At 43.8% G+C, this 27,529-nt stretch overlaps 2 protein-coding genes across 4 annotated transcripts in view; both read right to left on the reverse strand.

The window, feature by feature from the left end:
• The window catches only part of LOC131663397 (NADH-ubiquinone oxidoreductase 75 kDa subunit, mitochondrial), a 779,163-nt gene that overhangs the window by 314,517 nt on the left and 437,117 nt on the right, over nt 1-27,529 (reverse strand). The window lies entirely within an intron of this gene.
• LOC131663398 (uncharacterized) lies at nt 1,263-3,061 on the reverse strand. The gene is made up of 2 exons (XM_058933790.1): nt 1,535-3,061; nt 1,263-1,451 (listed from the first exon to the last, which is right to left on the reverse strand). Exons 1-2 carry the CDS (start codon nt 2,249-2,251, stop codon nt 1,440-1,442), a joined length of 729 nt encoding a protein of 242 aa, XP_058789773.1. The 5' UTR covers nt 2,252-3,061; the 3' UTR covers nt 1,263-1,439.

Raw genomic sequence — 27,529 nt, forward strand, 5'->3', positions numbered from 1 at the left:
CTCCGACTGTCATGGGAATCAGGGTATTAATCCTGCTTCCCGTCAGAAGGATGAGTTCTGTCTTGGCCAGGGCAAGGCTAAGTCCGCGTTCAGTCATCCATCTATTGATTCGTAACATCGCGCGGTTCAGAAGCATTTGCGCCAGCTCCGGGGTACGGGCTATTATCACCACAGCCACATCATCGGCGTAGGCAACCAGCTCCACCCCCGGTGGCATCGGTAGTCTTAGTAGTGCGTCGTACAGTATGTTCCAGAAGTCGGGTCCAAGGATTGAGCCTTGGGCGACTCCTGCTGTGATTCGTCTGGTCACTGTTCTGTCGGTCGTCTCGTATCGAATCCATCTGTCGTGTAGGTACTCCCTCATCACCCGCATCAGGTATTCGGGAACCCTGAAAGTTTGTAGGGCCTCCAGAATATCCCCCCACCGAGCGGAGTTGAAGGCATTCCTGACATCAAGAGTCGCGAGAAGTACTATTGGCCTCGCTCCGTAGCACACGAGCCTCGTCCGCCGAAAGGCGTCGGTCACTTGTCGAATCGCCCCTATAGTTGAGCAGCCCCGTCTGAATCCGTACTGGTTTCCTGCAAGTCCTCCGTTTGCAGTTACCGCGTTCGTCAGTCTTGGTTTCAATAACGCTTCGTAAAGTTTACCCGCTGTGTCTAGAAGACTCAGGGGTCTATAGGAAGACGGACTATTCGGCTCTCCTTTTCCTTTATGCAGGAGAACCAGTCTAGCAGTCTTCCATCGTCTGGGAAAGATGCCCGCACGTAAGACCGCGTTATACTTATCCAGGAGGAGTCCTGGACGTACGCTCACGATCTGCTGGAGGATCTCTCCCGGTATACCGTCTGGTCCGGGTGCCTTACCAGGCTTGATCGTGGACACAGCCTTAATAAGCTCTGCCCCGACAAACTCTGGCACTGTCGTCTCTTGTTCGTTCGTCATTTCTTCCGTCTCTGGTTGGTTTGGGAAAAGTCCATCTACTATTGCTTTCATGGTGTCTTTGTCTTTTGGTTCAGAAGGGCCAAGGGCCCCCAATTTCTTGGTCACAATCTTGTAGCCAAGTCCCCAGGGGTCCCGCTCCACTTCTTCACACAACTGTCTAGCGCATCGGTTTTTACTGTCCTTTATTTTAGTGGTCAGTCTCTTACGTGCCATCTTGTACGCTGTCGATAGTTCGTCCGCGTCTGGTCTGCTCTTTTTCCGTGCGCGGTTCATCCTCCGGCGGCAGGCAATGCATTCTCCACGGAGGAGGCCAATCTCGTCCGTCCACCAGTACATTGCTCGTTTGTGTGTTCGGCCCTTGCGTCGAGTCATCGTGGCGTCGCACAGTTCCGTTATCAGTTCCGTTGTCTTGTCCGTTATCCATTCGGCACGCTCCCGCAGACCAAGCTCTGCCGGGACAGACTCGGCGGGTAACGGTGCCTCCCTTAGCAGTTTGTCAAACAGCTCTCTATCTTGTCGTCGTAAGTTCCAATACGTTGAAGTCCTGTCTCTAGTTTGTCCGTTTCGTATGTTCGTCGATTGATTTGTCACCTCAAAGACGATGTGCTGATGATCGCTGGCTGTATAGTCCTCGGTCACCCGCCATCCTCTTATCCGCGACGAGATCCTGTCTGACGTCATCGTCACATCGGGTATTGAGTATCCGAAGCCCGGTCGTCTATAGGTCGTTGTCGTCCCTTGGTTGACCACTACCAGATCAAGCCTTGCGGCCATTTCCAGAAGCAGTCTTCCTCGTTTGTCCGTCGTTGTCATACCCCACTCGACCGCTCTCGCGTTCATGTCTCCCGCGACGACAAAGTCACCCGGGAGACCTGTGAGGGCGTCTTCCAGCTTACCGACTTTTTCCTCGTACACTGCCATCGTGCAGTTTGGGGTCAAATATACGCTAACGTAGGTGACGGAATCTACCCTCACCCACGCGTAATCTTCCCCCCTGCCAGACGCTTGTATTCTCCTAGCCGGTTTGCCTTTGACCCATATGGCCGACGTACCGAGGGTATTCGAGAACCAGCCGTCCTGTTCTCGTAAGTCCCACAGTTGCTCGCTCAGTATCAGTATGTCTACGTTTCGTTCCTTCGCTGTCTGTGATATAAGCAGCTGGGCTGCCTCGCACCTACGCAGGTTTCCTTGTAAGATTCCTGTCATTGTCGTGTCTGCTTCCGGCACTCCTCCAGCGCTGCCCGGTAGGCCGCGCACGCTCCCGTTCCCGGGACGTGCGCCCTCTCCGTTGCACGCGCCTCGGAACATAGGAAGCACGTCGGCTGTTTGGTGGGGCAGGCTCTCCCGACATGGCCGGTCCCCCCGCACCTCCAACAGCACTGTCCTCTGTCAGGTCCTGTGCAGTCCGTTCGTCTATGTCCGTATCCGAGGCACCGGTAGCACCTCGGGACCGTCAATCTTTCTCTCAGCCGACAGTTGACCCAGCCGATCTTAATTCTGCCCTTCTTGAGCAGTTTGTGGGCCGTGTCTCTGTCTGCTTCGAACACTGCCATACAAACGTCGTGTTTATTCGGTCCGAAAATGTGGATCTTAAAGTCCGCATCTTGTCCTGTTTCTCGTTTCAATGCGTTCTGTACATCATTCGTGTCTGTAACACAGTCGAGGTCTAGTATCTCTAGCGTCTGTCCGTGTGTCATGTCTCGTACATTACCCTCATTTCCAAGAGTAACCTGGAGTTTCTCCTGGAACTTCCGTCTTGCGTCTGCGTTACAGCGAAAGCGCATGAGGAGTCCTCCGTCCTTAGTCTTCCGATATCCCGAGATATTCACTTTAGAGCCCTCGGGATTAATCTCCGTCTTTAGTCTGCGCAGGGTATCCGCGTACGTTCGTCCGTCGTTTGGCCGTACCAGTATAACGTTGGTCCCCCCCTTCCGGCGGGAACCACCCGCACTGGGCCGGTTCTTGTCCAGCTCGGGCCGTTTGTTCCCGTGGATAGGCGTCGCCGCTGCGGATGTCGAAGCTAGTGGCCTCTCCCTCCGCGCGCCCAGCGCCACCACAGGGGTAGTCTGTTGCGTCTTCTGTTTGAGGGAAGTCGTCTCCGTCGTTTGGTCATTAGTCTTCTGTTTAGACTTCCTCTTTTTTCTATTCGCGGAGTTCACCGTGGTCCAGCCTGACTCGTCCGCAACCCTTTGATAGGCCACGGCTTGCTCAGGGCTGGCCCCCGTGTCCTCCCTCTTTCTTTTCTGTCTTTCTGTCCTCCTGTCGTTTACGGACTCCAGGAGGGGATTTAGGCGGTCGCATTCACTCCATGCAATCTCCACCGCCTCCTTTATTACAGCCATACTAGTCGTTATGTCCGTACTAATATTTCTCTGTATCTTAGTCCGTGCCTCCATCTTTTCGAGCGCGGCATCAATGCGCCTGAGCTGCGTGCGAAACAGCTGGAGGTTTTCTGTCATATGTCCGTTGTCATTGTCCACGTCTTTCATGTCGGCGTCAGTGTTGGAGGTCTGCTTTTCGGAGCCCTCGTTTTTCCGCGCAGGTGGCACTTGTATGCGCCGCAGCGGTACCGTCATGTCTCGTGTATCACTAGTTCTTGTCGGTGTTCGTCCTGTCGTCGGTTCTTGGCCCTCAGCGGCAGAGACGTAGCTCACCCCGCTGCCGCCGCTTGACCCACTGTCCGTCCTCTGTCGTCTCGGTATGTTCAGTAGTTTCTTGTCGTTTTTTCCTGTCTTTCCCCCCATTCCCGTGCACAAAGTGCGGCCCTCAAAATCCGTGCCGCTGCCCGTGGCCACCGGGGCTTTCACCCGATCGGAACCCGGGGTGGATTCCTCCTGAGAAGGAGTTACCACTTGAGGTACATCAATGTTTTCATTGTGCATATTCATATTGTTGGTTTTGTCCCGTTGTGCTGAAGGTCCCTCGTGGTCGCGACTCCACGAACCGCGCTGGGACAGCGCACGGCCCCTGAGGTCCCCCCCCTGTATGTTTACCCTGTGTGTTCAGTGTTCCCCCCTGTGGTGTGTGCGTGTACGTGAGTGCCCATAGGCGAAACCGGGCTTCATTCACGGGGAGAGTCCGTTTAGAGATATCCCCTTCTCTCGCTTTCGGGCGACTTCGTTTATAGGAGTCCCCGACCATTCGCTTTTCGGTAAGACCCGTTTATAGGGTCACCGAGCATTCACTTCTCCGGTTTGCCAGAAGGCGTGTGTGTGTGAGTGTTTGCGTAGTGTGTGTGTGTGTATGTGTATGAGTGATTAATGGTTGGACACATCGGCAGAATACCATTATCTTTTGCGTCATTTGTGAGCCATATCTTCCTCTTGGCCGTATCCGTTATAGCGTTGCTGCTCAGAGCATTGACGCGACGGACAACGTTTCCACCGGGCACGTCGTGGACGTTGGAAGCTAGCATTTGCCCAGTGAGGTGTTACCACTCACTGGACCAGCCCGGCATTATTATTATTATTATTATTATTATTATTATTATTATTATTATTATTATTATTATTATTATTATTATTATTATTATTATTATTATTATTATTATTATTATTATTATTATTATTATCCAGAGTACATATAAATAATTACATAGAAATATCGTATGTATATATATAACAAAATTTTTTACAAAATTTGCAATCCAGCAGAGGAAAATTTCCTGTTCGTTAGTCTGGATGCACTTATTACTATATTAAAACTAATATGGTAGTTTAGATAAATTTTTTATTAAATAATTGCACTTTTTTAGTATTTTCTTTACCAGAATCTAATAAGTGTTGCTGTAGCTGTGGTATAATCTCCTATTATAGCATTGTGGTCCATAATGTGTTTTATTTTTTCACTGAGATTGAATCTTGTTGGGCAAGTAAGTCCAATTACACATGTTGTTCTGTGGTTGGGGAAAATTCTCCGATGTTGCTTTGTAGAGGCATATTGACAGGTTGAGGTGAATACGATGTCATAAAGTTTATAAGGAATAAGAATGTTGACTCGTTATGTCTCTCTCTCTATTAGTTAATTACCTTTCTATGTATTAATATTACTCGTATTATGTTGCATTCGAGATTGTGCAATATAGAATAACATTTACAGTTGTATGCGGATCAATTAATTATCGTTCACAATACTAGCACAAGGTAAGTGAGAGTAGGAAGAGAGAGAGAGAGGTACATATGCGACGGAGTTCTAACGCGCGTGAGTTAGACTGCGAGAGAGATACACGTGCACGCAACGCGAGCTTATTACTGCGCACGCTGATTCGTTGACACAGACGCGCGCGTGGAGAGTTAGTGGGGCCCGCGAGTTGAGTAACTTAGCGGAGAGCTTCGAAAGAGGACGGACGGAGACAGAAAGAAAAAGGGCTCGCCACCTCAGGGTTTTCGTCGACAACACATCTACAACAATCGCAGAGGAAAGGAGAAGACTCCTTATCGTGCATGAACCCTGTGTACGTAGTGACTGTGGCGAGTGCGGTACACGGATCGTAGAGGAAGAGTTGCGACTAGCGAGGACGCATTCGGCGGAACCAACGCTCTGATATATTTGTGACTAGCGAGGACGTAAAACTTGTAAGTACCCGCTCGATAGCTATCTCTTTCTCGCTTGGCACGATATATGCTCTCTCTCCCTCTCTCGTGTATCGTTGTTATCTCTGTATAAAAAATTACATTAAATATATGTTTATCGTGCATCTGTGAGTTGACTCTCTACCCTTTTACCTCGTTCCTCTGAGTCCATTCTACTCGCGCTACGTCGTATTTCGCGCCTTTTCAGCTAATGCGACGTATCCACGCCGTCTGAGCCGCACAACAAACGACGCAGACGCATTCCTGACGGCGCACCTAGCGTGCGTGAGATATAAATACTTACATCTCTTATATCAACGGGGTGAACCAGGCTAATTCCCCATTATAAGTTACAGTTGCCTTGTAAACATATATAGATCCTAACATCTAGTAGTGTCTTGGATTGGAAATTTGTATTCTCATGGATTTCCGATGCCAGATACATTATTCCTTTGTACCATTTAAGTAGTAGATGTTTCAATTGATTACAATTTAGTATATCTTCAATCTTCTCCATATTATTTGCGTTTAACATTGTTATAGATTTTTTTTATCCATTTTATTAGTTTACTTTTTATATTACTCGTATTGTTAATTGTTTTAAGCTAATTAGGTAATTTGTTAAACAGTTTTATGGCCCTTATATAACTAATTTTGATACTTATTTGTTTAGATCTTTTTGGTAGGTTTAAGCAGTTATACCTGGTTTTCTTGCTTTTGTTTTTGTATATTTGTAATAGGTTTTCATAATAATGTACTAGAGATTCCAAGGAAAAGGTTTGAGCAATATTTAAAGGGATTTTGTCAAATATAAAATGAATTTTATTGATTATTTTTATTAGTCTAGTCTGGAGGTTTCGAAGTCCTTTTATTCTACCAGAATATGTTCTGCCCTACGCAATTATGTATTCCATAGGTAATTAAAATATGGAATAGTGCAAAATAGAGCATCCTTAAGATATCTGTTGTCATTATTCTTGATAAATTGTAAAATATAAAAGTGATGTTTTTGATTTTATTGTATGAATTTTGCAAATGAATGTCCTATTTCATATTACTATCGAAATCTACTCCAAGTTACTTTGTGCTATCTACTCTGTTTATTGTCTTACTATGAATTGATATTTTCAGGTTTTTAAGAGTGCTACTACAGTTATTGCCGAATTTTAATGTTCGGTGTTTTGTCTATATTCAGTGATAATATGTTTATTACAAGCCAATCACCGATTACTTTCAACTGTTTATTCATATTTATTTTTACTTCTTGACAAGTTTTACCAATAGTTATTATAGCTGTGTAATCTGCAAAAGAGACAATTGTGTTTTCTGACATTGTTAGCAAAATATCATTTATATATAATATAAAAAGCAGTAAAAGCAGTGGTCCAAGGATAGTGCCTTGTGGTACTCCCATTCTTACTGTTTTTATTTGACTCTGTGTGTTGTTTGTTTTAACTCTTTGTTTTCTGTCTGTTAAATAATTTTTTATAAGATTATAAGCTTTGCCTCTAATACCATAATTAAATAATTTATCAATTAAAATTGTATGATCAACCGTGTGAAAAGCTTTGGCAAGATCGAGAAAAGTTATAGCAATCGGATCACTTTGATCGAGTTGTGGATATATAATAGTTGTTACATAATTTAATGCATCTTTAGTGCTTTTGTTCTTTTGGAAGCCAAAATGTTTACTTGATATTAAGATGAAATCTTCAATATAGCTTAAAAATATTTTGTGGATAATTTTTTCGAAAATTTTTGCTACTATTAGAGATTAGCGATATTGGCCTATAGTTATAAGGAAGATTTTTCTTTGGTTTTGTGTACAGGTATTATTTTTGCTTCTTTTAGTCCATTTGGCCAAATGTTTTTTTTTTCAATGCATAAGTTTATTATGGGAGATATTATAAATTCAGTTAATGTTTTTATTACTTTCGTATTAATGACATCGACTCCACTGTTTGTATTTTTCATTTTGGCAATGATCTCCTTTATTTCATGTGTGTATATAGGTTTCAAAAATACTCTTATTGAGTTTCTTTCTATAATTTTTATGTTATGGTTTAGTGGTGCGTTTATTTTACTACTAAGTTCTATTCCAATATTGCAAAAAATTAATTTATTTTGTCTGTTATTGTTGTTGGTTCAGTAATTTTGCCGTTATTATCAATGATGTAGTCATTGTAATTATTTTTCTTTGTATTTTTTAAAAATTTATTATTAATTATTAGCCATAGGCTTCTAGGATTGTGAGCTGTGGTTTGGATAAGATTTTTATCAAAAGTTTCTTTTTCTTTGTTAATAACGATGTTAAGTTTTTGACATAATTAAAAAAATTTTTTTTTATTGTATTAATTTCGTCAGTTTTACAGATGTTATAAAGTTTTTCTTTAGTTTTACATGATATTAGTATTGCTTTAGTTATCCATACTTTTCTAGGTTCCATGTTATTGTTGTTATTACTTATGTTGTTAACCATTTTAGCTTTTTGTACCCCACTAAAGTGCTGACGTTGTCGTACCAAAATTTAGAAAAATAAATTTTTTGAATATACCAGAGTTTAGTAAGTAATTATGTAACGGAAATTAGAAGCCGTTCCCGTCTGGGAAGCTCGCGGCCGTCCGCACAAATTATTTATTTGGGGATTCGGGAAACGAAAGACCATCCCACGACGGAATAACGCATTAAGCAAAACCACGTTAAACGTACGGATTCGAAGTCGGAATGACGAGCGATACACCGGCGAATAAACACAACGCCGGATTAACACACTAATCCTTTAATTGTCAACAATCGATTACAAGACGGCGATGTCACGTCGATATACTACGAGCGGCAAAATAACAAATGCGAGCCCGAAGGTCAATCGGTGGCTGGTCAGCCTGCCGATCCCCTTTTTAAATTTAAAATTATAGTAATGTCAAAAATCATAGTGTATGACATGACTATAATTTTAAATTTAATGACAGTAATTGCCGTAAAAGTTTGGACTATTAGCAATGGATAATATAAATTTTGAATTTCAACATGTTGCGTTGTTGAAAATTTAATAAAAGACCTGATGAGGCTGAAACGCAGACCAGCGAAACGTTGTCATAATTAATTGTGTATAATTATTTGGTTGGAGTTTTGGGTGTTACTCTCAAAAAACTTTGTAATTTAATTAAAGTATTTGAAAAATATCTCAGTAGTATGTATGTAAAACTTGTGTAGTGCACGATGGAAATGTTATCCGTTCAAACAATCAAGTGAAAATTTCTTACCAGATTGTGTTTCTGAATCAGGTTAATTGTCAGGAATATGTATTGGCTCAAGAAAGGTTCCTGAGGTATTTTCATTTTCTAGCAATAAAATCTCTTTTTTCTCGAAGGTCATTGTTTGTACAGTATCAATAATTTGGCGAGCAATTTCTGTGCCAAGTGTTTGTGTAGATAGTCGAGTGTCGCTAGGGTTGTTATTTAGATAATTGCAAGGTTTTAAAAATGCTACATAGGCTTGAATGCTACCTGTCACAAGTTGTTTTCTGCATTCTGATATATCACTATACATAAAAGGCTCTTCCATTTCAAAGAAAATTATCTAGGAACGAATTCTTTGCACATAAAATAAAAAAGAATCGCAAACACGTAAATTCTTCAATTATGTATTCAATTACGAACGAATCTAAAATTTTATTGAAAAATTACTATTACCTATGCAGCAAATTTATATATTTATTTTCAGTAAACCAAGGCTATCTTTTTCAATAGTACAGAGATATTTTTATATTACATTTTCTGTCAGAAAATTTTTATCTTTTAATAACTAAATAACTACATATCGAAAAAGAAAAAAACGTGATTATCGTAAATACGTTAAACCATTACTCAGGATTACAAAGCTTACAGAACAAAAATAATTAAACAAGCTTTAATCGTTGACGGATTCCGGCTGCATTATTTGTATTCATCAGAATATTGATTATCCATTCAATATTGATAATAAATTGTAAAGCTCACAGAAAAAAATTAATAAAACTAGCTCTAATAATTCCAACCGCTTATAATATTATTAATACGTTCGTCTTAATCTTCTTTCGTAATTGTCGCATACGCATCCGGTAGTCACATTGATGTAACATTTCTTTCATTTGTTTTAGTTGTAACAAAGCTTCAGCAATAAATTTAACATCGCAAAAAGCATATTCTGCATTGAAAGAACATACGAATAATATTCTGGTTGTGTTATTTTGAGAAAATTTTATTTGCACCGACAGCAAAATCTAAAGTTGATACATGTACATGCAAATAAACCCATTTTCACATTGGAGTTATCGTAGTATAAAGTACCCAAGTATGTAAACATTGTTTGAAAAAACAAACTGTGTAAATCATAACCGATAAAAAAACTAACAAAGAACAAAAGCTGGAGCCAGCATAAGTTAGATCAGTGTTTTCATAAATTTGTAACTTGTATAACACAGGGCTACAGCCAAAAAGACGTAGAATCATGACTAGGTACTACCGAAGGTTTTGGAGTCGCTGAATCCAAATCCGGTAGCAGATTTTGTCCATCACGTGAGGTTCCTGAGATATCCTAACCTAAAAGTGCAAAAATCATTGTTTTTGGCTAACTTTGATGTTATGTTAGATCTCTACTAAAAGTTTTTTTTTAAACAGCCGATGGCATCTCAAAGAAGAACTCTAATTCTTCAAAACCCTTCTTTCAATTTAAAAAAAATTTTTTTTTCGTTGGCTAGAAGACTGAAGTTTAGTCCACTTCATCTATATATATATAACCTGAACCACCACATCCCAATATGTTATATCTAAAAAATTCTCAAGAACCTAAATCCCTTATTTTTTTTATAAGAACGATTCCGTTTCTCTGCGAATGATCTTTTACGAGATTGTCGAACATGATTCCTGGAAAAGCTATGTCTTTGCAAAGACCAACAGTGATCCGACATTACTGTTTCGTCCCATCGGCCTCGATAATTTCGTTCTTTTTCTTTGATGGCTTCTTTTTCTTTGTCTCCAACATTCTCAGGGAAATAGTCAAAGTGCGAAAATAGAAAATATAATTTTAAGCTTATAAGACATTTTAAATCTTTGAAATTCTTCAGCATTGTTGCTACCATATTCTTATAATCTGGATCTCTATGATTTCCTAAAAAATTTTTAATAACGCTTACAAAACTTGTCCAAGCGGATTTTTCAGGATTTGTCAATGTTGTTACGAATTGTTCATCTTTTATCAGTGTTCGAATATCCGGACCTACAAATATACCTTCATTGATCTTTGCTTCTGATAGTAGAATGACCAATAGGGAGAGGAGCATATTTAATTTGATTATGTAGGAGTACAGCTTTGAAGCTGCACACTGAAAAATCAATAAAAAGCTGCTAGTGATCTGTGGAGTAATCTTCCAGAGTTCGATATAATCCAACTATATTCTTCACATTATTACAGTAAACAAGATCATCTGCATTCGAAAAATATTTCCAGAATTCTTCATCTCTTTGTCTATAGACAGTAATTTTTGTACCAGGTGCTAAAAGATTTCTTTCTTTAAGTCTTGAAACACATAACTCTGCAGCATCCTTGGGAAGATTCAAGTCACGAATGAAATCATCTAGAGAGTCTTGATCAAACAACTGTGGTTTTCCGACATCGAACGAAACTTCATAGTAATAGGAGGATTCGGTAATTATTTAATTCCTATAATAATAGGTGTTTCAGATATAGCTTTTCTACGAATAAATAATATAATTATTTGACTATTACCTCCTATATTAATATTATTATTATGAAGAATATTTATTAGTACAGGAACAGGAACAGGATGAACTGTTTATCCTCCTTTATCAAGAAATTTATCTCATACAAGGGTTGCTACTTATATTTTGAGCCTAATAATGAAAAGACAGTAATTTATTATATAAAATGGCTTTATTGTTTTCCGAAGATGATAAATGCACTTTTGCATGCGCTCGAACCAATTTTCGTAACACTTTTTCCACTCTGATTGAGGTACCTCCAAAACATGGTTTTTGAATGCATCAACGGCTTCTTCAGGCGCCGAAAAACGTTGTCCACGCAATTTATTCTTGATATGCGGGAATAAAAAGAAATCATTTGGTGCTAAATCAGGGCTGTATGGAGGATGACCTATCAATTCAACGTTTTGGCCAGTTAAATAGGAGGTTGTTTTAGCTGATGTGTGAGAGCTTGCATTGTCATGATGAAGAATGATCCTTCGTTGTCGCTTCTTTTTTCGTATTTCACCAAGCACTTCTGGCAAACAAATGGTTATGTATCATTCAGAATTCACTGTTCTACGATGCTCTAACGGTACAGTTGCCACATGTCCAGTTATTCCAAAGAAACAGGCGATCATCTGCTGCGAAGTGCTTCGCGCACGAATCACTTTTGTTGGGTTCGGCTCGTCTTGGAAGACCCATACAGTGGATTGCTGTTTTGTTTCGGGCTCATATGCATAAATCCAAGATTCGTCACCTGTGTAGATGTTATATACAGCGTTTGATGCACCGCGATTGTATTTTTTGAGCATTTCTTTGCACCAATTGATACGAGCATCTTTTTGAGCTTTTGTTAAATTATGGGGGATCCAACGCGAACAAATCTTTTTTACAGCTAAATGTTCATACAATATCTTATTGATGCTCGTCATACTAATGCCCAAGGATGCCTCAATCTCACGATATGTTACATGCCGATCTTGCTTTATTAGTTCGTGCACAGCATCAGTGTTTTCTGGCACAACAACTGATTTTGGACGACCTTCACGACTTTCATCCCCGAGCGAACTGCGGCCACGATTAAATTCATTATACCAGCGTTTCACAGTGGCAAGAGATGGGGCTTCATCGCCAAAAGTCGAAGTAAGTTGATCGATGCACTCCTGTCTTGATAGCCCACGTCGAAAGTCGTAGAAAATCATCGCACGAAAATGCTCACGAGTTAATTCCATTTTTTGCCCGAGATGAATTTTTCAAGTTACTGTGAACACAAATTGCACTCAAATGAAAAAATGTTCTGAAGAAGGTTATGGTTAAAAATGTCAAACTTTCCACTTGAAACGTGAGGTGGCGCCTCTAAACACTTAGTATTGCCAAGGCTCAAAATATAAGTAGCAACCCTCGTAGAGAAACATCAGTTGATTTGTCAATTTTTTCTTTATATATTGCTCTTATTTCATTTATTATAGCTTCAATTAATTTTATTACAACTATTATAAATATAAAAATTTTGTAACGGGGTGGGTACCGTTTAATTATATTTTTATCCGCGTAATCGTATTGAAAAGCGCACGTAATTACCTATGTTCAATACGGAAGTCGGAGAGCAAGAGGGAACAGGTGTCAGTCAACCAACTAATCTACAGGAGTGGAAACAATACGGAATAGACACGTCGAAAGTACTGGTTAATATCACGAACGAAAACTCTTTATTGTCCTCTCTGAATGTTACACTAGAATTGGCCCCACGTGTTTATGTTTACTGTGGCGCTCGCACGACGGCAACATACAGTGTCGGATCGCTCGCCGCTCTTTGTTAGCAGAGTTACTACATGCACGCTTCGCTTCGAGTATGGAAAATAGATTATTCGGCATGCAATCGCGGTCGCGAGATTAAGCTGGCCAGCTTACCTTTATTTTGCAGACGTACGAAGACGAAGGGAACGATTCGCACTCTCACTGCGGGAAAGTCTGTCTGTTTTATGTCGCGGACCGCGAATTCGCGAGCACGTGGTTTCGCCCTCGATGGCGAAACCTCACACACACACACACTCTGAATTCCGCAGGGAACGACGCTGCTTCAGCTGGCTCAGGTCTGCACCACGTATAGCTCGGTGACAACTATTTGATGAACTTTGGGACACGTACGGGCAATTAGTTCGCGAACCTCGAATTTCGTGGTCTCCGTATCGGTAGCTGATTCTTCACTTTTGGCTAGGCGTGTCGATGACCGATCCTTCACTTGCGGCTCTCCGTATCGGTAGCTAGTCCCATACTGGTTCGTTTTCAATTGCGCACGTTCCGCCTCGCGGTGTGCCGAATTCCCTCGTTACGTTTTTCGTCTACCGGTAAGTGCTGCCCCCGCAGGCAGCCACTAGGTTAGACTATTAGCGCTAATTTGACGTTTACCGTCACAATTTATAAAATTGAAACTATTTCTTTATTTTCATGATCTATAATATTAACAGCAATTTCATTATTATTATCATTACCAGTTTTAGACGGTGCTATTACAATATTATTATTTGATCGTAATTTAAATACATCATTTTTTGATCCTACAGAAGGATGGAAATCCTTGTTTTATATCAACATTTCTTGATTTTTTGGTCAACCAGAAATTTATATTTTTATTTTACCTGGATTTGGTTTAATTTCTCATATAATTAATAATGAAAGAATAAAAATAGAAATATTTTGTACTATAGAAATAATTTATGCAATAATTTCAATTCGATTATTAGGATTTATTGTTTGAGGTCATCATATATTTACTATTGGTATGGATGTTGATACTCGTGCATATTTTACTTCAACAACCATAATTATTGCTATTCCTACAGGAATTAAAGTTTTTAGATGATTAGCATCATTAAATGAAGTAAAAATTAAAATAAATATTAGAAATTTATGATTATTACAATTCATTTTTTATTTACTATTGGTGAATTAAATTTATTATTTTATTATTATTTTATCTAATTCTTCTATTGATATTGTTTTATATGATACGTATTATGTTGAAGCTCATTTTCATTATGTATTATCTACAGAAGCTGGTTATGCTATTTTTGGTAAGTTTATTTATTGATTTCCAATTTTAATTGGTTTATCAAGAAATATTAAATGATTAAAAATTCATTTTTTTATAATATTTATTGGAATAAATTTAACTTTCTTTCCATAACATTTTTAGGATTAAGAGGTATAACTCGGCGATATTCAGATTATCCAGATTTATATTTATATTGTGTGACGGTAAACGTCAAGTTAGCGCTAATTGCTTAACCTTATCGTTGTCCGTGAGGGCAGCACCTCCCAGGGGGACAAAAACATGTAACGAAGGAATTCGGCACGCGAGCAGACGGAACGCGCGCGACAAGATTCGAACCAGTGGAGCCGAGACCATCCTAGAGTCCACCCGCTATCGCTAGTTTCGCCATCAATTCACGTGCCCCGTTATCTGTACGCTTCTTCAATTAGTAGCCAGTGGTCCAGAAATACAGCCGCCAAGGAGCCATCGAGTGTCAGCCGGAGGCCACCGCGAGAAAGAGCGAAAGTGTGAAAGGTTTCGCCATCGAGGGCGAAACCAGTGCGTGTGCGCGCCCGCGACTCGCGAACACCAAAAACGACAATAAAACCGAGTGGTGTTGTGCTAGGTATCCATTGTTTCTCGTCGATCGCCTGCAAATAAAAGGTAAGCTGGCCAGCTTAGTTTCGCGATCGCGAGCATATCACAATAACTCGATACTAACTCTCGAAGCGTGCATGTAACAGTTCTCGCAACGAAGAGCGGCGAGCGTACCGGCAAAGCGTGTTCCGGCGAGCGAGCGTGCATGTAAACAAACGCGCGGGCCGACTCCATGTGAACTTTGAGGAATAATAAAAGATCCGATTCGTACTATTAACAAGTGTTTTCGTTTATTCTCTCAATTCACATAGCTCTTACTCAATTTAATTTAGGTTACAAACGATAATCGGTTGACCGGCGTATGCTTTCTCGTGCTCCCCCGCAATAGTAGTGAGCAATAACGATCCGCGCGTGTCCCCTTAATATAATCACGCGAAATATTTATTAAACGGCATAACCTCGTTACATGGCGCCCAACGTCAAAGAACCTACGGTGTTTTTGATTGTGCAAAACACCGGTTCTTTATATTAACCTCGCGCTCGGTCAACCAATAGCTCAGGTGGCAGTCAAGTGTTGTTGTGCGCACTCGACACCGAAAGCCACAAGTGTAAACAATACCTGTTAGCTAGCTTGCGAAGGCCCGCCGCGGCGAAAATTTGTAAACAAAACCTGTGAACGCGTGCGAGTGCGACCGAAAGATTCTAGTACGTAAACACCAACGAATTTTGAAAATTGCCGCAAATAATATTATACCCGTTGGCCCGGGGAAAAACTAACACCGGCAATTTTCAAACGGGATTAATTCAATTGAATAATTTTGTTCGACATTGTATTGTGTTAGCATAACCTTTTTTAATATTATTAAAAGCGGTTATTGGTGTTTACGCACAACGCTCATTGCAACATTTTAGATACTAACTCACACAGCCGTGCTAACAAACAGTTAGTACGTCTGATAGGTAGGATCGTTAAATTGCGTATTTACGAGCAAAGAATCTTTCGGCAATTAATTCATTAAGCGCCCTTGATCAAGCCCAGTGTTGGCAAATAAAAATTTTTTTTATTTTTCAATTCGGCGCACGAATTTTAATATAACACTCGCACGCGCGTATAATACCTGTATTTTTTTTTACAAACAAATCCAACGCAAGTAACCTAACAGAAAATCATGGACCGCACTCAGAGTGAAATAGAAAATTGGGTATTGACGCTCCAGGAGGAGGAAATCGAAGAGTACCTCGAACACCTGGAGCTCAAAACAGGCGGAACCAAGCTCTCGAGAGCTGCACGTTTACAAAGCTGGTTACTCGGGGACTATTCCGCAGCGGACTTCGCGGAAACCGACAACCAGAACAGCAGCTCAACCAAAAGAGCCGCCCTACGCTCGGAGCTAATAGTATCCATATGCCAGGAACACACAGCATCCGAGCAAGAGGGAGAACATCCGCTAGCCCAATTACTACAGAGTGCGGACGTGATATCGCGAGTTCAGAAAACCGCGATAAACATCGCGAATGCCCTGGACAGCGGAGAAAATAGTAATAGTAATAAAGAAATTACTATAACAACTGACGAAGGATACCAGTTTAAACTCCCGCCGGCATTTGCAATTATGATACAGGACCTCATCTTCCGATGCAGAGAACATGAAAAGAAATGGGAGGTACAAGAATCGCGAAACAGAAATGCGTCTGACCTAACCCAAGTGATGCAAGAAATCGTCCAGACCAACATCAGGGTGCAGGAACACATGGACAACCTCGCAACCAGGATCACGGAACTGGAAAATGCAGGAAGCAAAACTACGCGGCGTGACGATTCGCACAGCTCCAGCGAGGAACCTCGACCGGAAAACACGCGTAGGAGTGTCACATTCCAGGACACTTTCACATGCCATTACGACGCAAGACTACCCCAGAGCACTCCAGCCGGACCCGGACTGAGGCCCACGGGGGCCGCCGGTAGGAACCCCCACCGGACGCCCCATTTCGGAGAGGGTGGACAGCATCAACTCGGTGGAGTTAATGCTGAAGTGGATAGCCACCCGCCGAGCATGTGGTCATCCCATCAGACGACAAACCCATGGTCGACTACAAGAGACGTTGGCCGCATCGTCAGGGGATGGAAGCTCAGATTCTCCGGAGAAGGCAATGCGAGCATTGACACCTTCCTATCAAGGCTGGACAGCTCGAGGAGCAGCGCGGGACTTACGGAAGACGAGATGCTCTTGGCAGTATCCGAGCTACTCGCCGGTCCCGCCCTCGTTTGGTACGAAGCCATGCGTAACGAATGGCTCTCCTACGCGGATTTCGAGGCAGACGCCAGAGCATGGTTTGGGACCAGCAGGCAACAACAGCAGCGCCTAACCAAGGAGGTCCAAGGCCGATACCAGGGCCCAGACGAACCCGCGAATGTGTATATCGCGAACTTAATGGGTCTAATGAGCCGGCTGAACCCCAGGATGACGCATGAAAGCCAGCTGGACCTACTACATGCCAACCTCTTACCGGAAATACAGAGCCAGATACGGAGATCAGAAATTGACTCTGTACGGACCCTAAACGACCTGGCCATGACGGCCCAAAACAACTTGCATCAGCGGAGGACGGAGCGGACGATACCAGACCCTCAGTCGACCTTGTATCCTGAGATGGCATACCATCCCCGCACCGACGCGGGCAAGGCTCGTAAAGGGAAAGTGGCTTCCATGTCCGGTGATAAACCGGAAGTCAGCGATAGATTGGAACGCATGGAGAAGGTACTCGAGAAGGTGACGCACCAGGTCGTCTACACACCGACGCCCCCGGGGGCAGCACCTAACCCGAGTCTGGAAGCCGTCGATGGTGAAAAGAAAGTCCCACCCAACGACGCGTTCAACCAAATCCTGTTATCCCTTAAGGAAATATCGGCGGAAATGAAGAGTAACCGCACCGATAAAAGCTCGACTTCCGAGGACCGAAGTAAAAGGTCAGAGACTCCCCGTAAACGAGGAAGAGAGTTCTCTGGGCCGATCAAATGCCACGAGTGTGGCCTACTGGGCTATTATAGGAAGTTCTGTCCCCAATGTAATAAGGGAAACGAGCAAAGGAGTGGATAGATGGGGTTGATCACACTCCTCATTCCAGTAGCCCAAACCCCGCCGAAGAGATCTCGCGGCCTCCGCCAACACAACCCATGCCGTTAGTAGCGAGCGTGTTGGGCGTCGAGGACGAGAACTCCATTAATAACGCCAAAGATAAGCGTGGCAGTGGAGTGCGCATGGAGGATGAGGGCATCGACGCTAGTAAAGCCAGGGACCCTAGACCGACCGAGGCGATGGCGAAAGAATCGCACACGCCCTCGAGGATACGGGTAAAGGCGCACAAGCCGTCGAAAGGGAGCCCCAAGAAAACTCCGACCGTCCGAACCAAGGAAGCTTGGACGACGAGTGACGTCACTCGGCCATGCGACAGCACAATGGCTAGCGCTAAAATGAACAAGGGGCAAGGTTGTGGAGCTGTCGAAACTGTTTCCCGATATTCACCGGAACAGGAGACGCGTTGGTGGCTACCGGTAAAAATAGGGGAATTCCAAATACGGGCCCTCTATGATCCGGGAGCTTCCACCACAGCCATGGGAAGTAATGCCTTGCAAATAGCGTCTGTGCTGGGCGTCAGATTGAACACCACCCACGCGGGCACAGCGGGACTACCAGACGGTCGCAAAGTAACGATCGTTGGTCACGCCCTGCTACCATTCACCGTGGGAGGGTTAACAATGCCGACGAGAGTAGCCATCCTCCCTACTCTCGCCGAGGAATGTATTTTAGGAGTGAACTTCATCAGGTTGTTCAGAGCGGTACTTGATCCAGACGATAACACGCTGCTGTTCAAGGGATCGCAGGCCAAAATGGAGCTGGAGGTAGCTAGCTTGGAGGCTGGTCCGAGATTAGCCACAATCGGACTAGCCGAGGTTACGGCTACACAACAGACCATACTGCAGAAGACCATTGACGAGGCCCTATTCCGAGCCCCGTTGGGCTTGGGATGTGCGGCAGGCATCGAGCACGAGATTCGGGTCGGCGATACGAAGCCGATTAAACAGCGTTATTACCCAGTATCGCTCAGAGTCGAGCAAGAAATGCATAGACTGGTAAGGGAAATGTTGACCCAAGGGGTAATTGAACCAGCCGACAGTGGCTGGTCGAGCCCAGTGGTCATGATACGCAAGAAGGACGGCTCATACAGATTTTGTATTGACTTCCGAAAGGTCAATAAAGTCACCGAGCCGAATGCGTATCCCTTACCGTTTATGCAAGATATATTAAGACGCTTGCGAAATGCGCGCTATATATCTATGCTCGACCTCAGTAGCGCGTATCACCAGATCCCGCTCAAGATCGAATCTCGGCCGATTACGGCATTTACCGTACCTGGACTGGGACATTACCAGTTCGTACGAATGCCGTTCGGCCTCTCGTACGCCGGTGCCACCTTCCAGCGGTTGATCGATAGTGTGATCGGTCCCGAACTAGGCGAATTCGCCTTCGCCTATTTGGACGATATCATAGTGGTATCGTCCAGTTTCGAGGATCACCTACGACATTTAAAAACCGTGCTGGACAGGGTGTGCGAAGCCGGTCTCTCGATCAATCGAGAGAAAAGCGTCTTCTGTAAGTCTGAAGCCAAATACCTCGGCCTGCTGATCAACCGCGAAGGGATCAGACCGGACCCTGAAAAGGTGCGCTCGATCATGGAGTACCCAAGACCAGGAAATGTGCGACAGCTGCGCACCTTCCTTGGGGTAGCTTCGTGGTATCGCAGATTCTTGACCGACTTCGCCACACACGCTCAACCGTTAACGAGGTTAACAGGAAAAAAGAGCGGATATGTGTGGGGAGAGGAACAGGAACAAGCCTTCGCCAAAATTAAGGCACTCATGATGTCCGCACCATGCCTGGGATTACCAGAACCAGATGGGCAGTACGTGCTGGAGACAGATGCTAGCGCTACCGGAATCGGGGCCGTCCTGTTACAAAAGGCAGGAGACGGCGACCGAATCATAGAGTACGCTAGCAGAGTCCTTAATCCGGCCGAGCAAAACTACTCAGCTACGGAGCGCGAATGCTTGGCGGTCGTGTGGGCCATCCAAAAGTTTCGCCCATACATAGAAGCGTACCCGTTCAGGGTGGTAACTGACCACAATAGCCTGAAATGGCTATACAACCTGAAGAATCCAATTGGACGTCTTGCCCGATGGGCCTTACAACTTCAAGGCCATACTTTCGAGATCGAATACCGAAAGGGGGCAGACAACGTATTGCCCGACGCCTTATCACGCGCTTTCGAGCCCACGAAGGCAGAGATTGGCGCGATGGACCAGCCGAAGCCAAGGGACAGCGCCTGGTACACGGATCAATTCCGACGCGTCGAGGGTCAACCAGAGCAATACCCGGATTGGAAGGTGGTCGGCCGGGTGATGTATCACCGAAAGCCGAATTATGACCATCCAGGAGGAGATCAGTATGGCGATGAATGGAAACTCGTCGTGCCCCCAGAAGAACGCAAAGCGGTGCTGTTCGAAAATCACGACCTAGAGACAGCAGGACACTTAGGACGCGAGAAGACCTTCGCCCGTGTCGCCCAGTCCTATTACTGGCCGGGAATGTACTCGGACGTGAAGGGATACGTCCAGAAGTGCCAGGTCTGCCAACAGTGCAAGGTCGAGCAACGGCCACCGCGCGGGCTCATGCAGGACCGAACATGGTCTATGCCTTGGCAAGTGGTTGCGGGCGACATCGCCGGACCCTTCCCAAAGAGCCCACGAGGGCACGAATACGTCTTGGTATTCATCGACGTATTCACACGATGGGTCGAATGCATACCCATTCGTAGTGCTAACGGCAAGACGATCGTGAAGGAACTTCGGGAACGAATAATCCTACGTTTCGGCACACCCAAGATCTTCTTGTCTGACAACGGCACCGAGTTCCGCAATCAGTTGGTGGACGGATACCTGAGAGACCAGGGGATAAAACGGACCTTCACCCCAACCTATGCCCCGCAGGCTAACCCTACGGAAAGGGTTAACCGCACCCTGAAGACGATGATAACGTCGTATCTGCAGGGGAATCATAGGGAATGGGACCGAGCGCTACCCGAACTCATGTTCGCGCTGAATACGGCCGTCCATAGTTCCACCGGGGTTAGTCCGGCCATGCTCAATTACGGCAGACAACCGGGAGCCCCGAATACTCTCCGGAAACGGATGGACGAGCTCGCCGAACAGGAAGAGAGTTTGCTTCGAATCGGACAATGGAACGAGCACATGCAGAAGAGCCGTTCCGCCATTCAACGAGTTCACGAGAGCGCCTCGGATGAGTCCCTGAGGCAGGCTAAGTACTACAATGCCAAACACAGGGACCACAGGTTCGAAGAAGGTGACTGGGTGTGGAAAAAGAACCGCATACTGTTCTGCGCGGCACAGGGCATTTCCGCGAGGTTAGCACCCAAGTTCATCGGCCCCTTTATCGTCACAAAGGTACTCGGCGCCAACTCATATCGCCTCGCCAATCAACAGGAAGAGGTCACAGAGCTAGTACATGCTAAGGACCTCAAACCCTATTATGGACGAGACGACAACATACCGGCAAATGGGCCTCGAACGCGAGATGACGACGAGACCTCAACCACCGAGGGAGCCGAGGCGATGAACGTCCCGCCTAATGCGAGCGATACATCGGTACACGGAAACGGGAGCGCCAACACTTCAGATAATACACTCCGAAATGACGACGCGACAATCCCGAACTCACCTCGCCGTACTCGCCGTAATCCCCCCAGCCGAGTCCCGCTACATATCCCTCCTACTAACCCGACGAAGCGCCCACGAGGAAGACCTCGTAAGTCCGCGCTAACAACACACACCACACAACATCGACAAACGACACGAGCCCCTCCTCTCATCATCGTGAAGAGGAAGAGGGGCAGACCACCGAAAGCGACAACCGTGGATGCATGATACACGGCGAACGAAGGGCCTGGGAGACCGACGCCAAGGACCCCACCTTCGATTCCGGCGACGAAGGCCCTGGGCAGCCGAACAGGCGCCCACCTTCGATATTCAAAGTTGTTTGTAGGATACTAACTCGCCGGACATTTACAGGATGCAGATTACTCTCGATCAGTTCGAGCAAGCGGCAGCCGCCCTCATCGGCTTGGACTTAGGTCCCGCCGTCGAGGGGGTGGTGCATGCCGCGCTCCACCTGCTTGGCCAAAGGAAGGAGGAAGAGGAGCGAGCACGGGTGCGAGCTCACGAGAGCTCGTCATCCGTGCTCATTGAAGAGCTCCCGGCCGACGATTCGACCGCGATGCCGTCGAAGACTCACGGCATCGCACGAGATGACGCCACGCCGCTGCCCGGACCCCCGGGAGGACCAATTCCCCGGAAAGCCCCGACCGCGACCATCGGCACCCAGACGGAGGAGGGTGCCACCGACGCGACCTGGTGCCCCAGGTTCACCAGTCAGACACCCCCATCTGGCGGGCGAGCTTGGGGAGACATCGTCGAGGGGTTGAGGGAAGTCGAGCACGGCTGGACGACCCTCAACGTCCTCCAACGGGCTGTGTACGCAGAGTTCGATGCGTACACAGCCGCGGGACACCACCCGGAAGACTTGGACTACTGGGAGAAGGTGGTGTCCCGCCGTCGCCAGTTCGCGTCGGCGATCAGGGGCGTGCAACAGCGCCTCCGCCAGGCCATCGAGGGCCCGGCGAGTGGCGACGCCAACAGCCTCCCCCAGTCTCCGGCCGCCGGGATCAGAACAACGGCTCCGGAAACCAGGTCGGAGATGACGCCGCACCAGGGCTCGCAAGAAGGCGGGGTAACCCTGGTGGTCAACGTGGACGGGAGTCAAAGCGGTCAGGCAACGGGGCCCATCCACATTAATGTGGTCCTGGGCCCCTCGGGTGCGGATTCCACGGTCGAAAGACCATTGTGGTCCGCCCCGAACCGTAGGAACGGGTTGCCTCTGACCCCCCGTGAGCGAGGGCTCCCACGGGGCACCCTCTCCCGCGCTCAGTGGGAGGGGTGCAACGTGTGCCACTACCCCGGGGTGACCCGTACGGACCGCTGCCCTCGCGTGCGACAACACGCCGACCTGGTCCAGGAGAGACTGGGGTGGGAGGCACGCGGCCGACCTCCATTGGACGACCAGGGCCAGGAGATACCACCAAGGCCAGCTAGGTGATGATGTCCTGCCCCCGTGGGCAGGACCACCGATACGTCGCACCTCCGTCTAATAAAAAGAAAAATTGTCACACTACTCGGACTATGATCCTTTATTATCCTTCCCCATCTCCTCCTCGGAAAGTATAGCGCTAACGGGGTCATCGTCAAGGACCCTATAGGTCCAGACTGGAAGGGGGCTGTGACGGTAAACGTCAAGTTAGCGCTAATTGCTTAACCTTATCGTTGTCCGTGAGGGCAGCACCTCCCAGGGGGACAAAAACATGTAACGAAGGAATTCGGCACGCGAGCAGACGGAACGCGCGCGACAAGATTCGAACCAGTGGAGCCGAGACCATCCTAGAGTCCACCCGCTATCGCTAGTTTCGCCATCAATTCACGTGCCCCGTTATCTGTACGCTTCTTCAATTAGTAGCCAGTGGTCCAGAAATACAGCCGCCAAGGAGCCATCGAGTGTCAGCCGGAGGCCACCGCGAGAAAGAGCGAAAGTGTGAAAGGTTTCGCCATCGAGGGCGAAACCAGTGCGTGTGCGCGCCCGCGACTCGCGAACACCAAAAACGACAATAAAACCGAGTGGTGTTGTGCTAGGTATCCATTGTTTCTCGTCGATCGCCTGCAAATAAAAGGTAAGCTGGCCAGCTTAGTTTCGCGATCGCGAGCATATCACAATAACTCGATACTAACTCTCGAAGCGTGCATGTAACAGTTCTCGCAACGAAGAGCGGCGAGCGTACCGGCAAAGCGTGTTGCCGGCGAGCGAGCGTGCATGTAAACAAACGCGCGGGCCGACTCCATGTGAACTTTGAGGAATAATAAAAGATCCGATTCGTACTATTAACAAGTGTTTTCGTTTATTCTCTCAATTCACATAGCTCTTACTCAATTTAATTTAGGTTACAAACGATAATCGGTTGACCGGCGTATGCTTTCTCGTGCTCCCCCGCAATAGTAGTGAGCAATAACGATCCGCGCGTGTCCCCTTAATATAATCACGCGAAATATTTATTAAACGGCATAACCCCGTTACAATTGAAATATTATTTCATCAATTGGATCAATTATTTCAATATTTAGTATTATATTTATTTTCTTTATTTTATAAGAAAGTTTTATTAAATACCAAGTTATTATTTTCATATTATCTTTGACTAATTTAATTGAATGAATTATTATATGTCAATTTTTAAATATACATTCTATTTATAAAATTCCTAAAATTTTTATTAAGTAATATTTGATCTTTAACCCATTTCTTCCCAAGGCGCCATTTTGTAGTCGATTTGTTTTTGACCGAGGAAAACCTCAAAATAATCGAAAATGTATACTAGAATTCACTTTTCTATTGTAAAATTTCCCGCTCTTTACGAATTTGTAGTATGAATTAGGATATTTTTCACGGAAAATTACAAAATGGCGTCTTGAATGTTGATGAAAATTCAGTATTACATTAGAATTTTTCTTTCAGAAATTAGTTGCTGAAATTTATAGAATCAGGATGAAAATGTAGATTTACATTGAAAATGTTAGTTCTTTGATAAACCTAGGCATTACGAATTTTCCCGGAACATTTTTCCAAGATGGCGGCCAGCAACATGTTGACAAGCGGGGAAATCTAAAATTTTCTAAATAAAAGCCGATTTAGAGAATGAATATATACTACCTATATTTTCGATGTCGCTGAATACAATGCTAGTGTCAATTTCAATTTTACAAAATGGCGGATCCAATATGGCGTCGTTAATACCAAAATGATGAGCACCAGTGAGTGGGTACTCAATTCCTATGTTTTCAATGTCGCTGAATACAATGCTAATGTCCGTTTTCAATTTTACAAAATAGCGGATCTAATATGGCGTCGGTAGTACCAAAATCAGGTAATGTTGATAAAATTGCGAATCTAATTACTATATTTTTTTCTGGATTCTTTGTCCCTACAGTTGGATAAATCCTTTGTCTTCTCGAGTATTGTAAAGTGTGTATTTCTCTAACGGTCTTTTTCAAGATAGTTGGAGCATATTCACTCTTTTTCTTCGGCTGTCTCTCCAATAGTCCTTTTCAGGATAATTGGCGAGATTTTCCATCTTGTGGAGGATTGAAAAGTGCGTATTTCTCTAACGGTCTTTTTCAAGATAGTTGGAGCATATTCACTCTTTTTCTTCGGCTGTCTCTCCAATAGTCCTTTTCAGGATAATTGGCGAGATTTTCCATCTTGTGGAAGATTGAAAAGTGCGTATTTCTCTAACGGTCTTTTTCAAGATAGTTGGAGCATATTCACTCTTTTCTTCGGCTGTCTCTCCAATAGTCCTTTTCAGGATAATTGGCGAGCTTTACTATTCACCGAGTATTTTTTCAAGATAAATATTTATCAGATTCGGACTCTAAAAGAAGTTTCATAAAACTGGCAAAATCATGCCGAAACGTAAGTCGATGAGGAATGCCAGTGTTGATAGCAGTGTTGTAGAAAACAATGATCATAGTGATGAAGATGAAAATGATCATGAAGTTATGTGGGTACCCGATGATGATAATAGTGACGTAGAAGGTCTCGATAATGACGGAAAAGCTGATGGAACTTCTAGATTCACTGATGCAGTAGCCTTATCTTATGAAGAAATGTATCAAAATTTTTCCGCGAACGAGAAAAAGTTAGAAGCCTCACATAAATACGAATGGATAGATCAAGAAAGACCATACGATGTTCAACTTGAATCAGAAATATATAATTTTGAAGCAATAAAACAAAATGTACTAGGAAAGGAACCTCGAGAATTATTTGAAATGTTTTTTGTGATAGAATGAGAGATTACATTATTGAAGCGACAACTGAAAATGGATTTGAATTAGATCCAGATCATTTCAACAAATTTTTAGGTATTATCATTTTTTCCACTTCCAATATTCGTAAAAGCTATAGAGATTACTGGTCGACTGATGAAATGTGGCATTCCGATGTTGTTTCAGAAACGATGAATAGAAATTTGTTTGAAAAAATTAAGTCTAATTTGAAAACTTCGAAAAATTCGGATAAGACTGATAATGACAAAGTTTGGAAAGTTCGTGTAATTTTAAACATTTTCAGAGAAAATGTAAAACAGTTTGGATTTTTTGCTCTTCTTTTTCAATAGATGAAATGATGATTAAATTTTTCGGTCGCACGCTTCTAAAACAATTCATCAAAGACAAACCAATACGTTTTGGAATAAAATTATGGGCCCTTTGTACTTCTAATGGATTTGTTTTAGAAATAGATATCTATTGTGGAAAAAATGATTGTCAAAGTGACACGAAGTTCTCTAAATGCAGTTTAGGATCTCGGGCAGTGATGAATATGCTTCATGTTTTTCTAACATCGGTCGATAAGAATGATGTAGCTAAATATCATCTATATTTTGATAGATTTTTCACATCCTCTGATTTACTGGTACACTTGAAAAAACAAAACCTGCGTGCAACAGGTACGGTTAGAGATGATCGTGTTTTTAAAGGAGATGTTTCCAAAAGTGTTGGATAAATCAAGTAAAACCTCGAAAACATTGATCAAAAATCCCGAACAGAAGACATTGATAGATAAACATAAACTAGATAAAAAGAAAGCTGTTAGAGGATCTTATGTTGTACTATAAGTCATGATAAAACCAGTGGTATAAATTACATTACGGTAATGGACTCGAAACCAGTGTCCATATTATCTACAGCTGTTGGCGTTACACCTACTATTCCAATGGAACGATTCGATAAAACAGCTAAACGTAAAGTACCAATTGAATTTCCTGGAGCATTCAAGACATACAACAAATTTATGGGAGGAGTTGATCTTCATGATCAATACTGCAGTGATCTAAAAACGAATATTGGTTCAAAGAAATGGACATGGGTTATTTTATGTAGATTGATCGAGTCTTCACTGACAAATGCTTTGATTTTGTACAATATGGTGAACAAAAAGAGAATGTCTAGTAAAGATTTTGCAAAAAGTGTTGCAAAGTCTTATTTAGAGCAACCGATTGAAAAGTTATCAAAGCATTTGAAACTCACAATACCTGATCGTAGACGAATGGGTATAAAGTGTACCATAAGAACAATATTTTATTGCTATGAGTGCAAAACTCATTTCTGTGATACTTGTTTCAGAGAGTATCATCATATCCACAATAAATCCACAAAATCTTCACAAAGAATATGCAAAGCTAGCAATGACTGCAAGAAACGTACGAATATTTATTGCGAACAATGTCAAGAGTATCTATGTGCAAATTATTTTGACTCTTACCATCTTGAAAAAACAGGTACGCTTGATGAATAATTTCTTCCACTATTGCATCAATTATTTTGGAAAATACTAGAAAAAGTGCTAAAAATTCAAGACAAAATGTAGCACTTAGATTTGCGATTTTATCAACACAAACTGATTTTGGT

This window comes from Phymastichus coffea, unplaced genomic scaffold, assembly GCF_024137745.1.
Source record: "Phymastichus coffea isolate CEN01 unplaced genomic scaffold, Cenicafe_Pcof_1.1 PCOF00035, whole genome shotgun sequence".
Lineage (NCBI taxonomy): Eukaryota > Metazoa > Arthropoda > Insecta > Hymenoptera > Eulophidae > Phymastichus > Phymastichus coffea.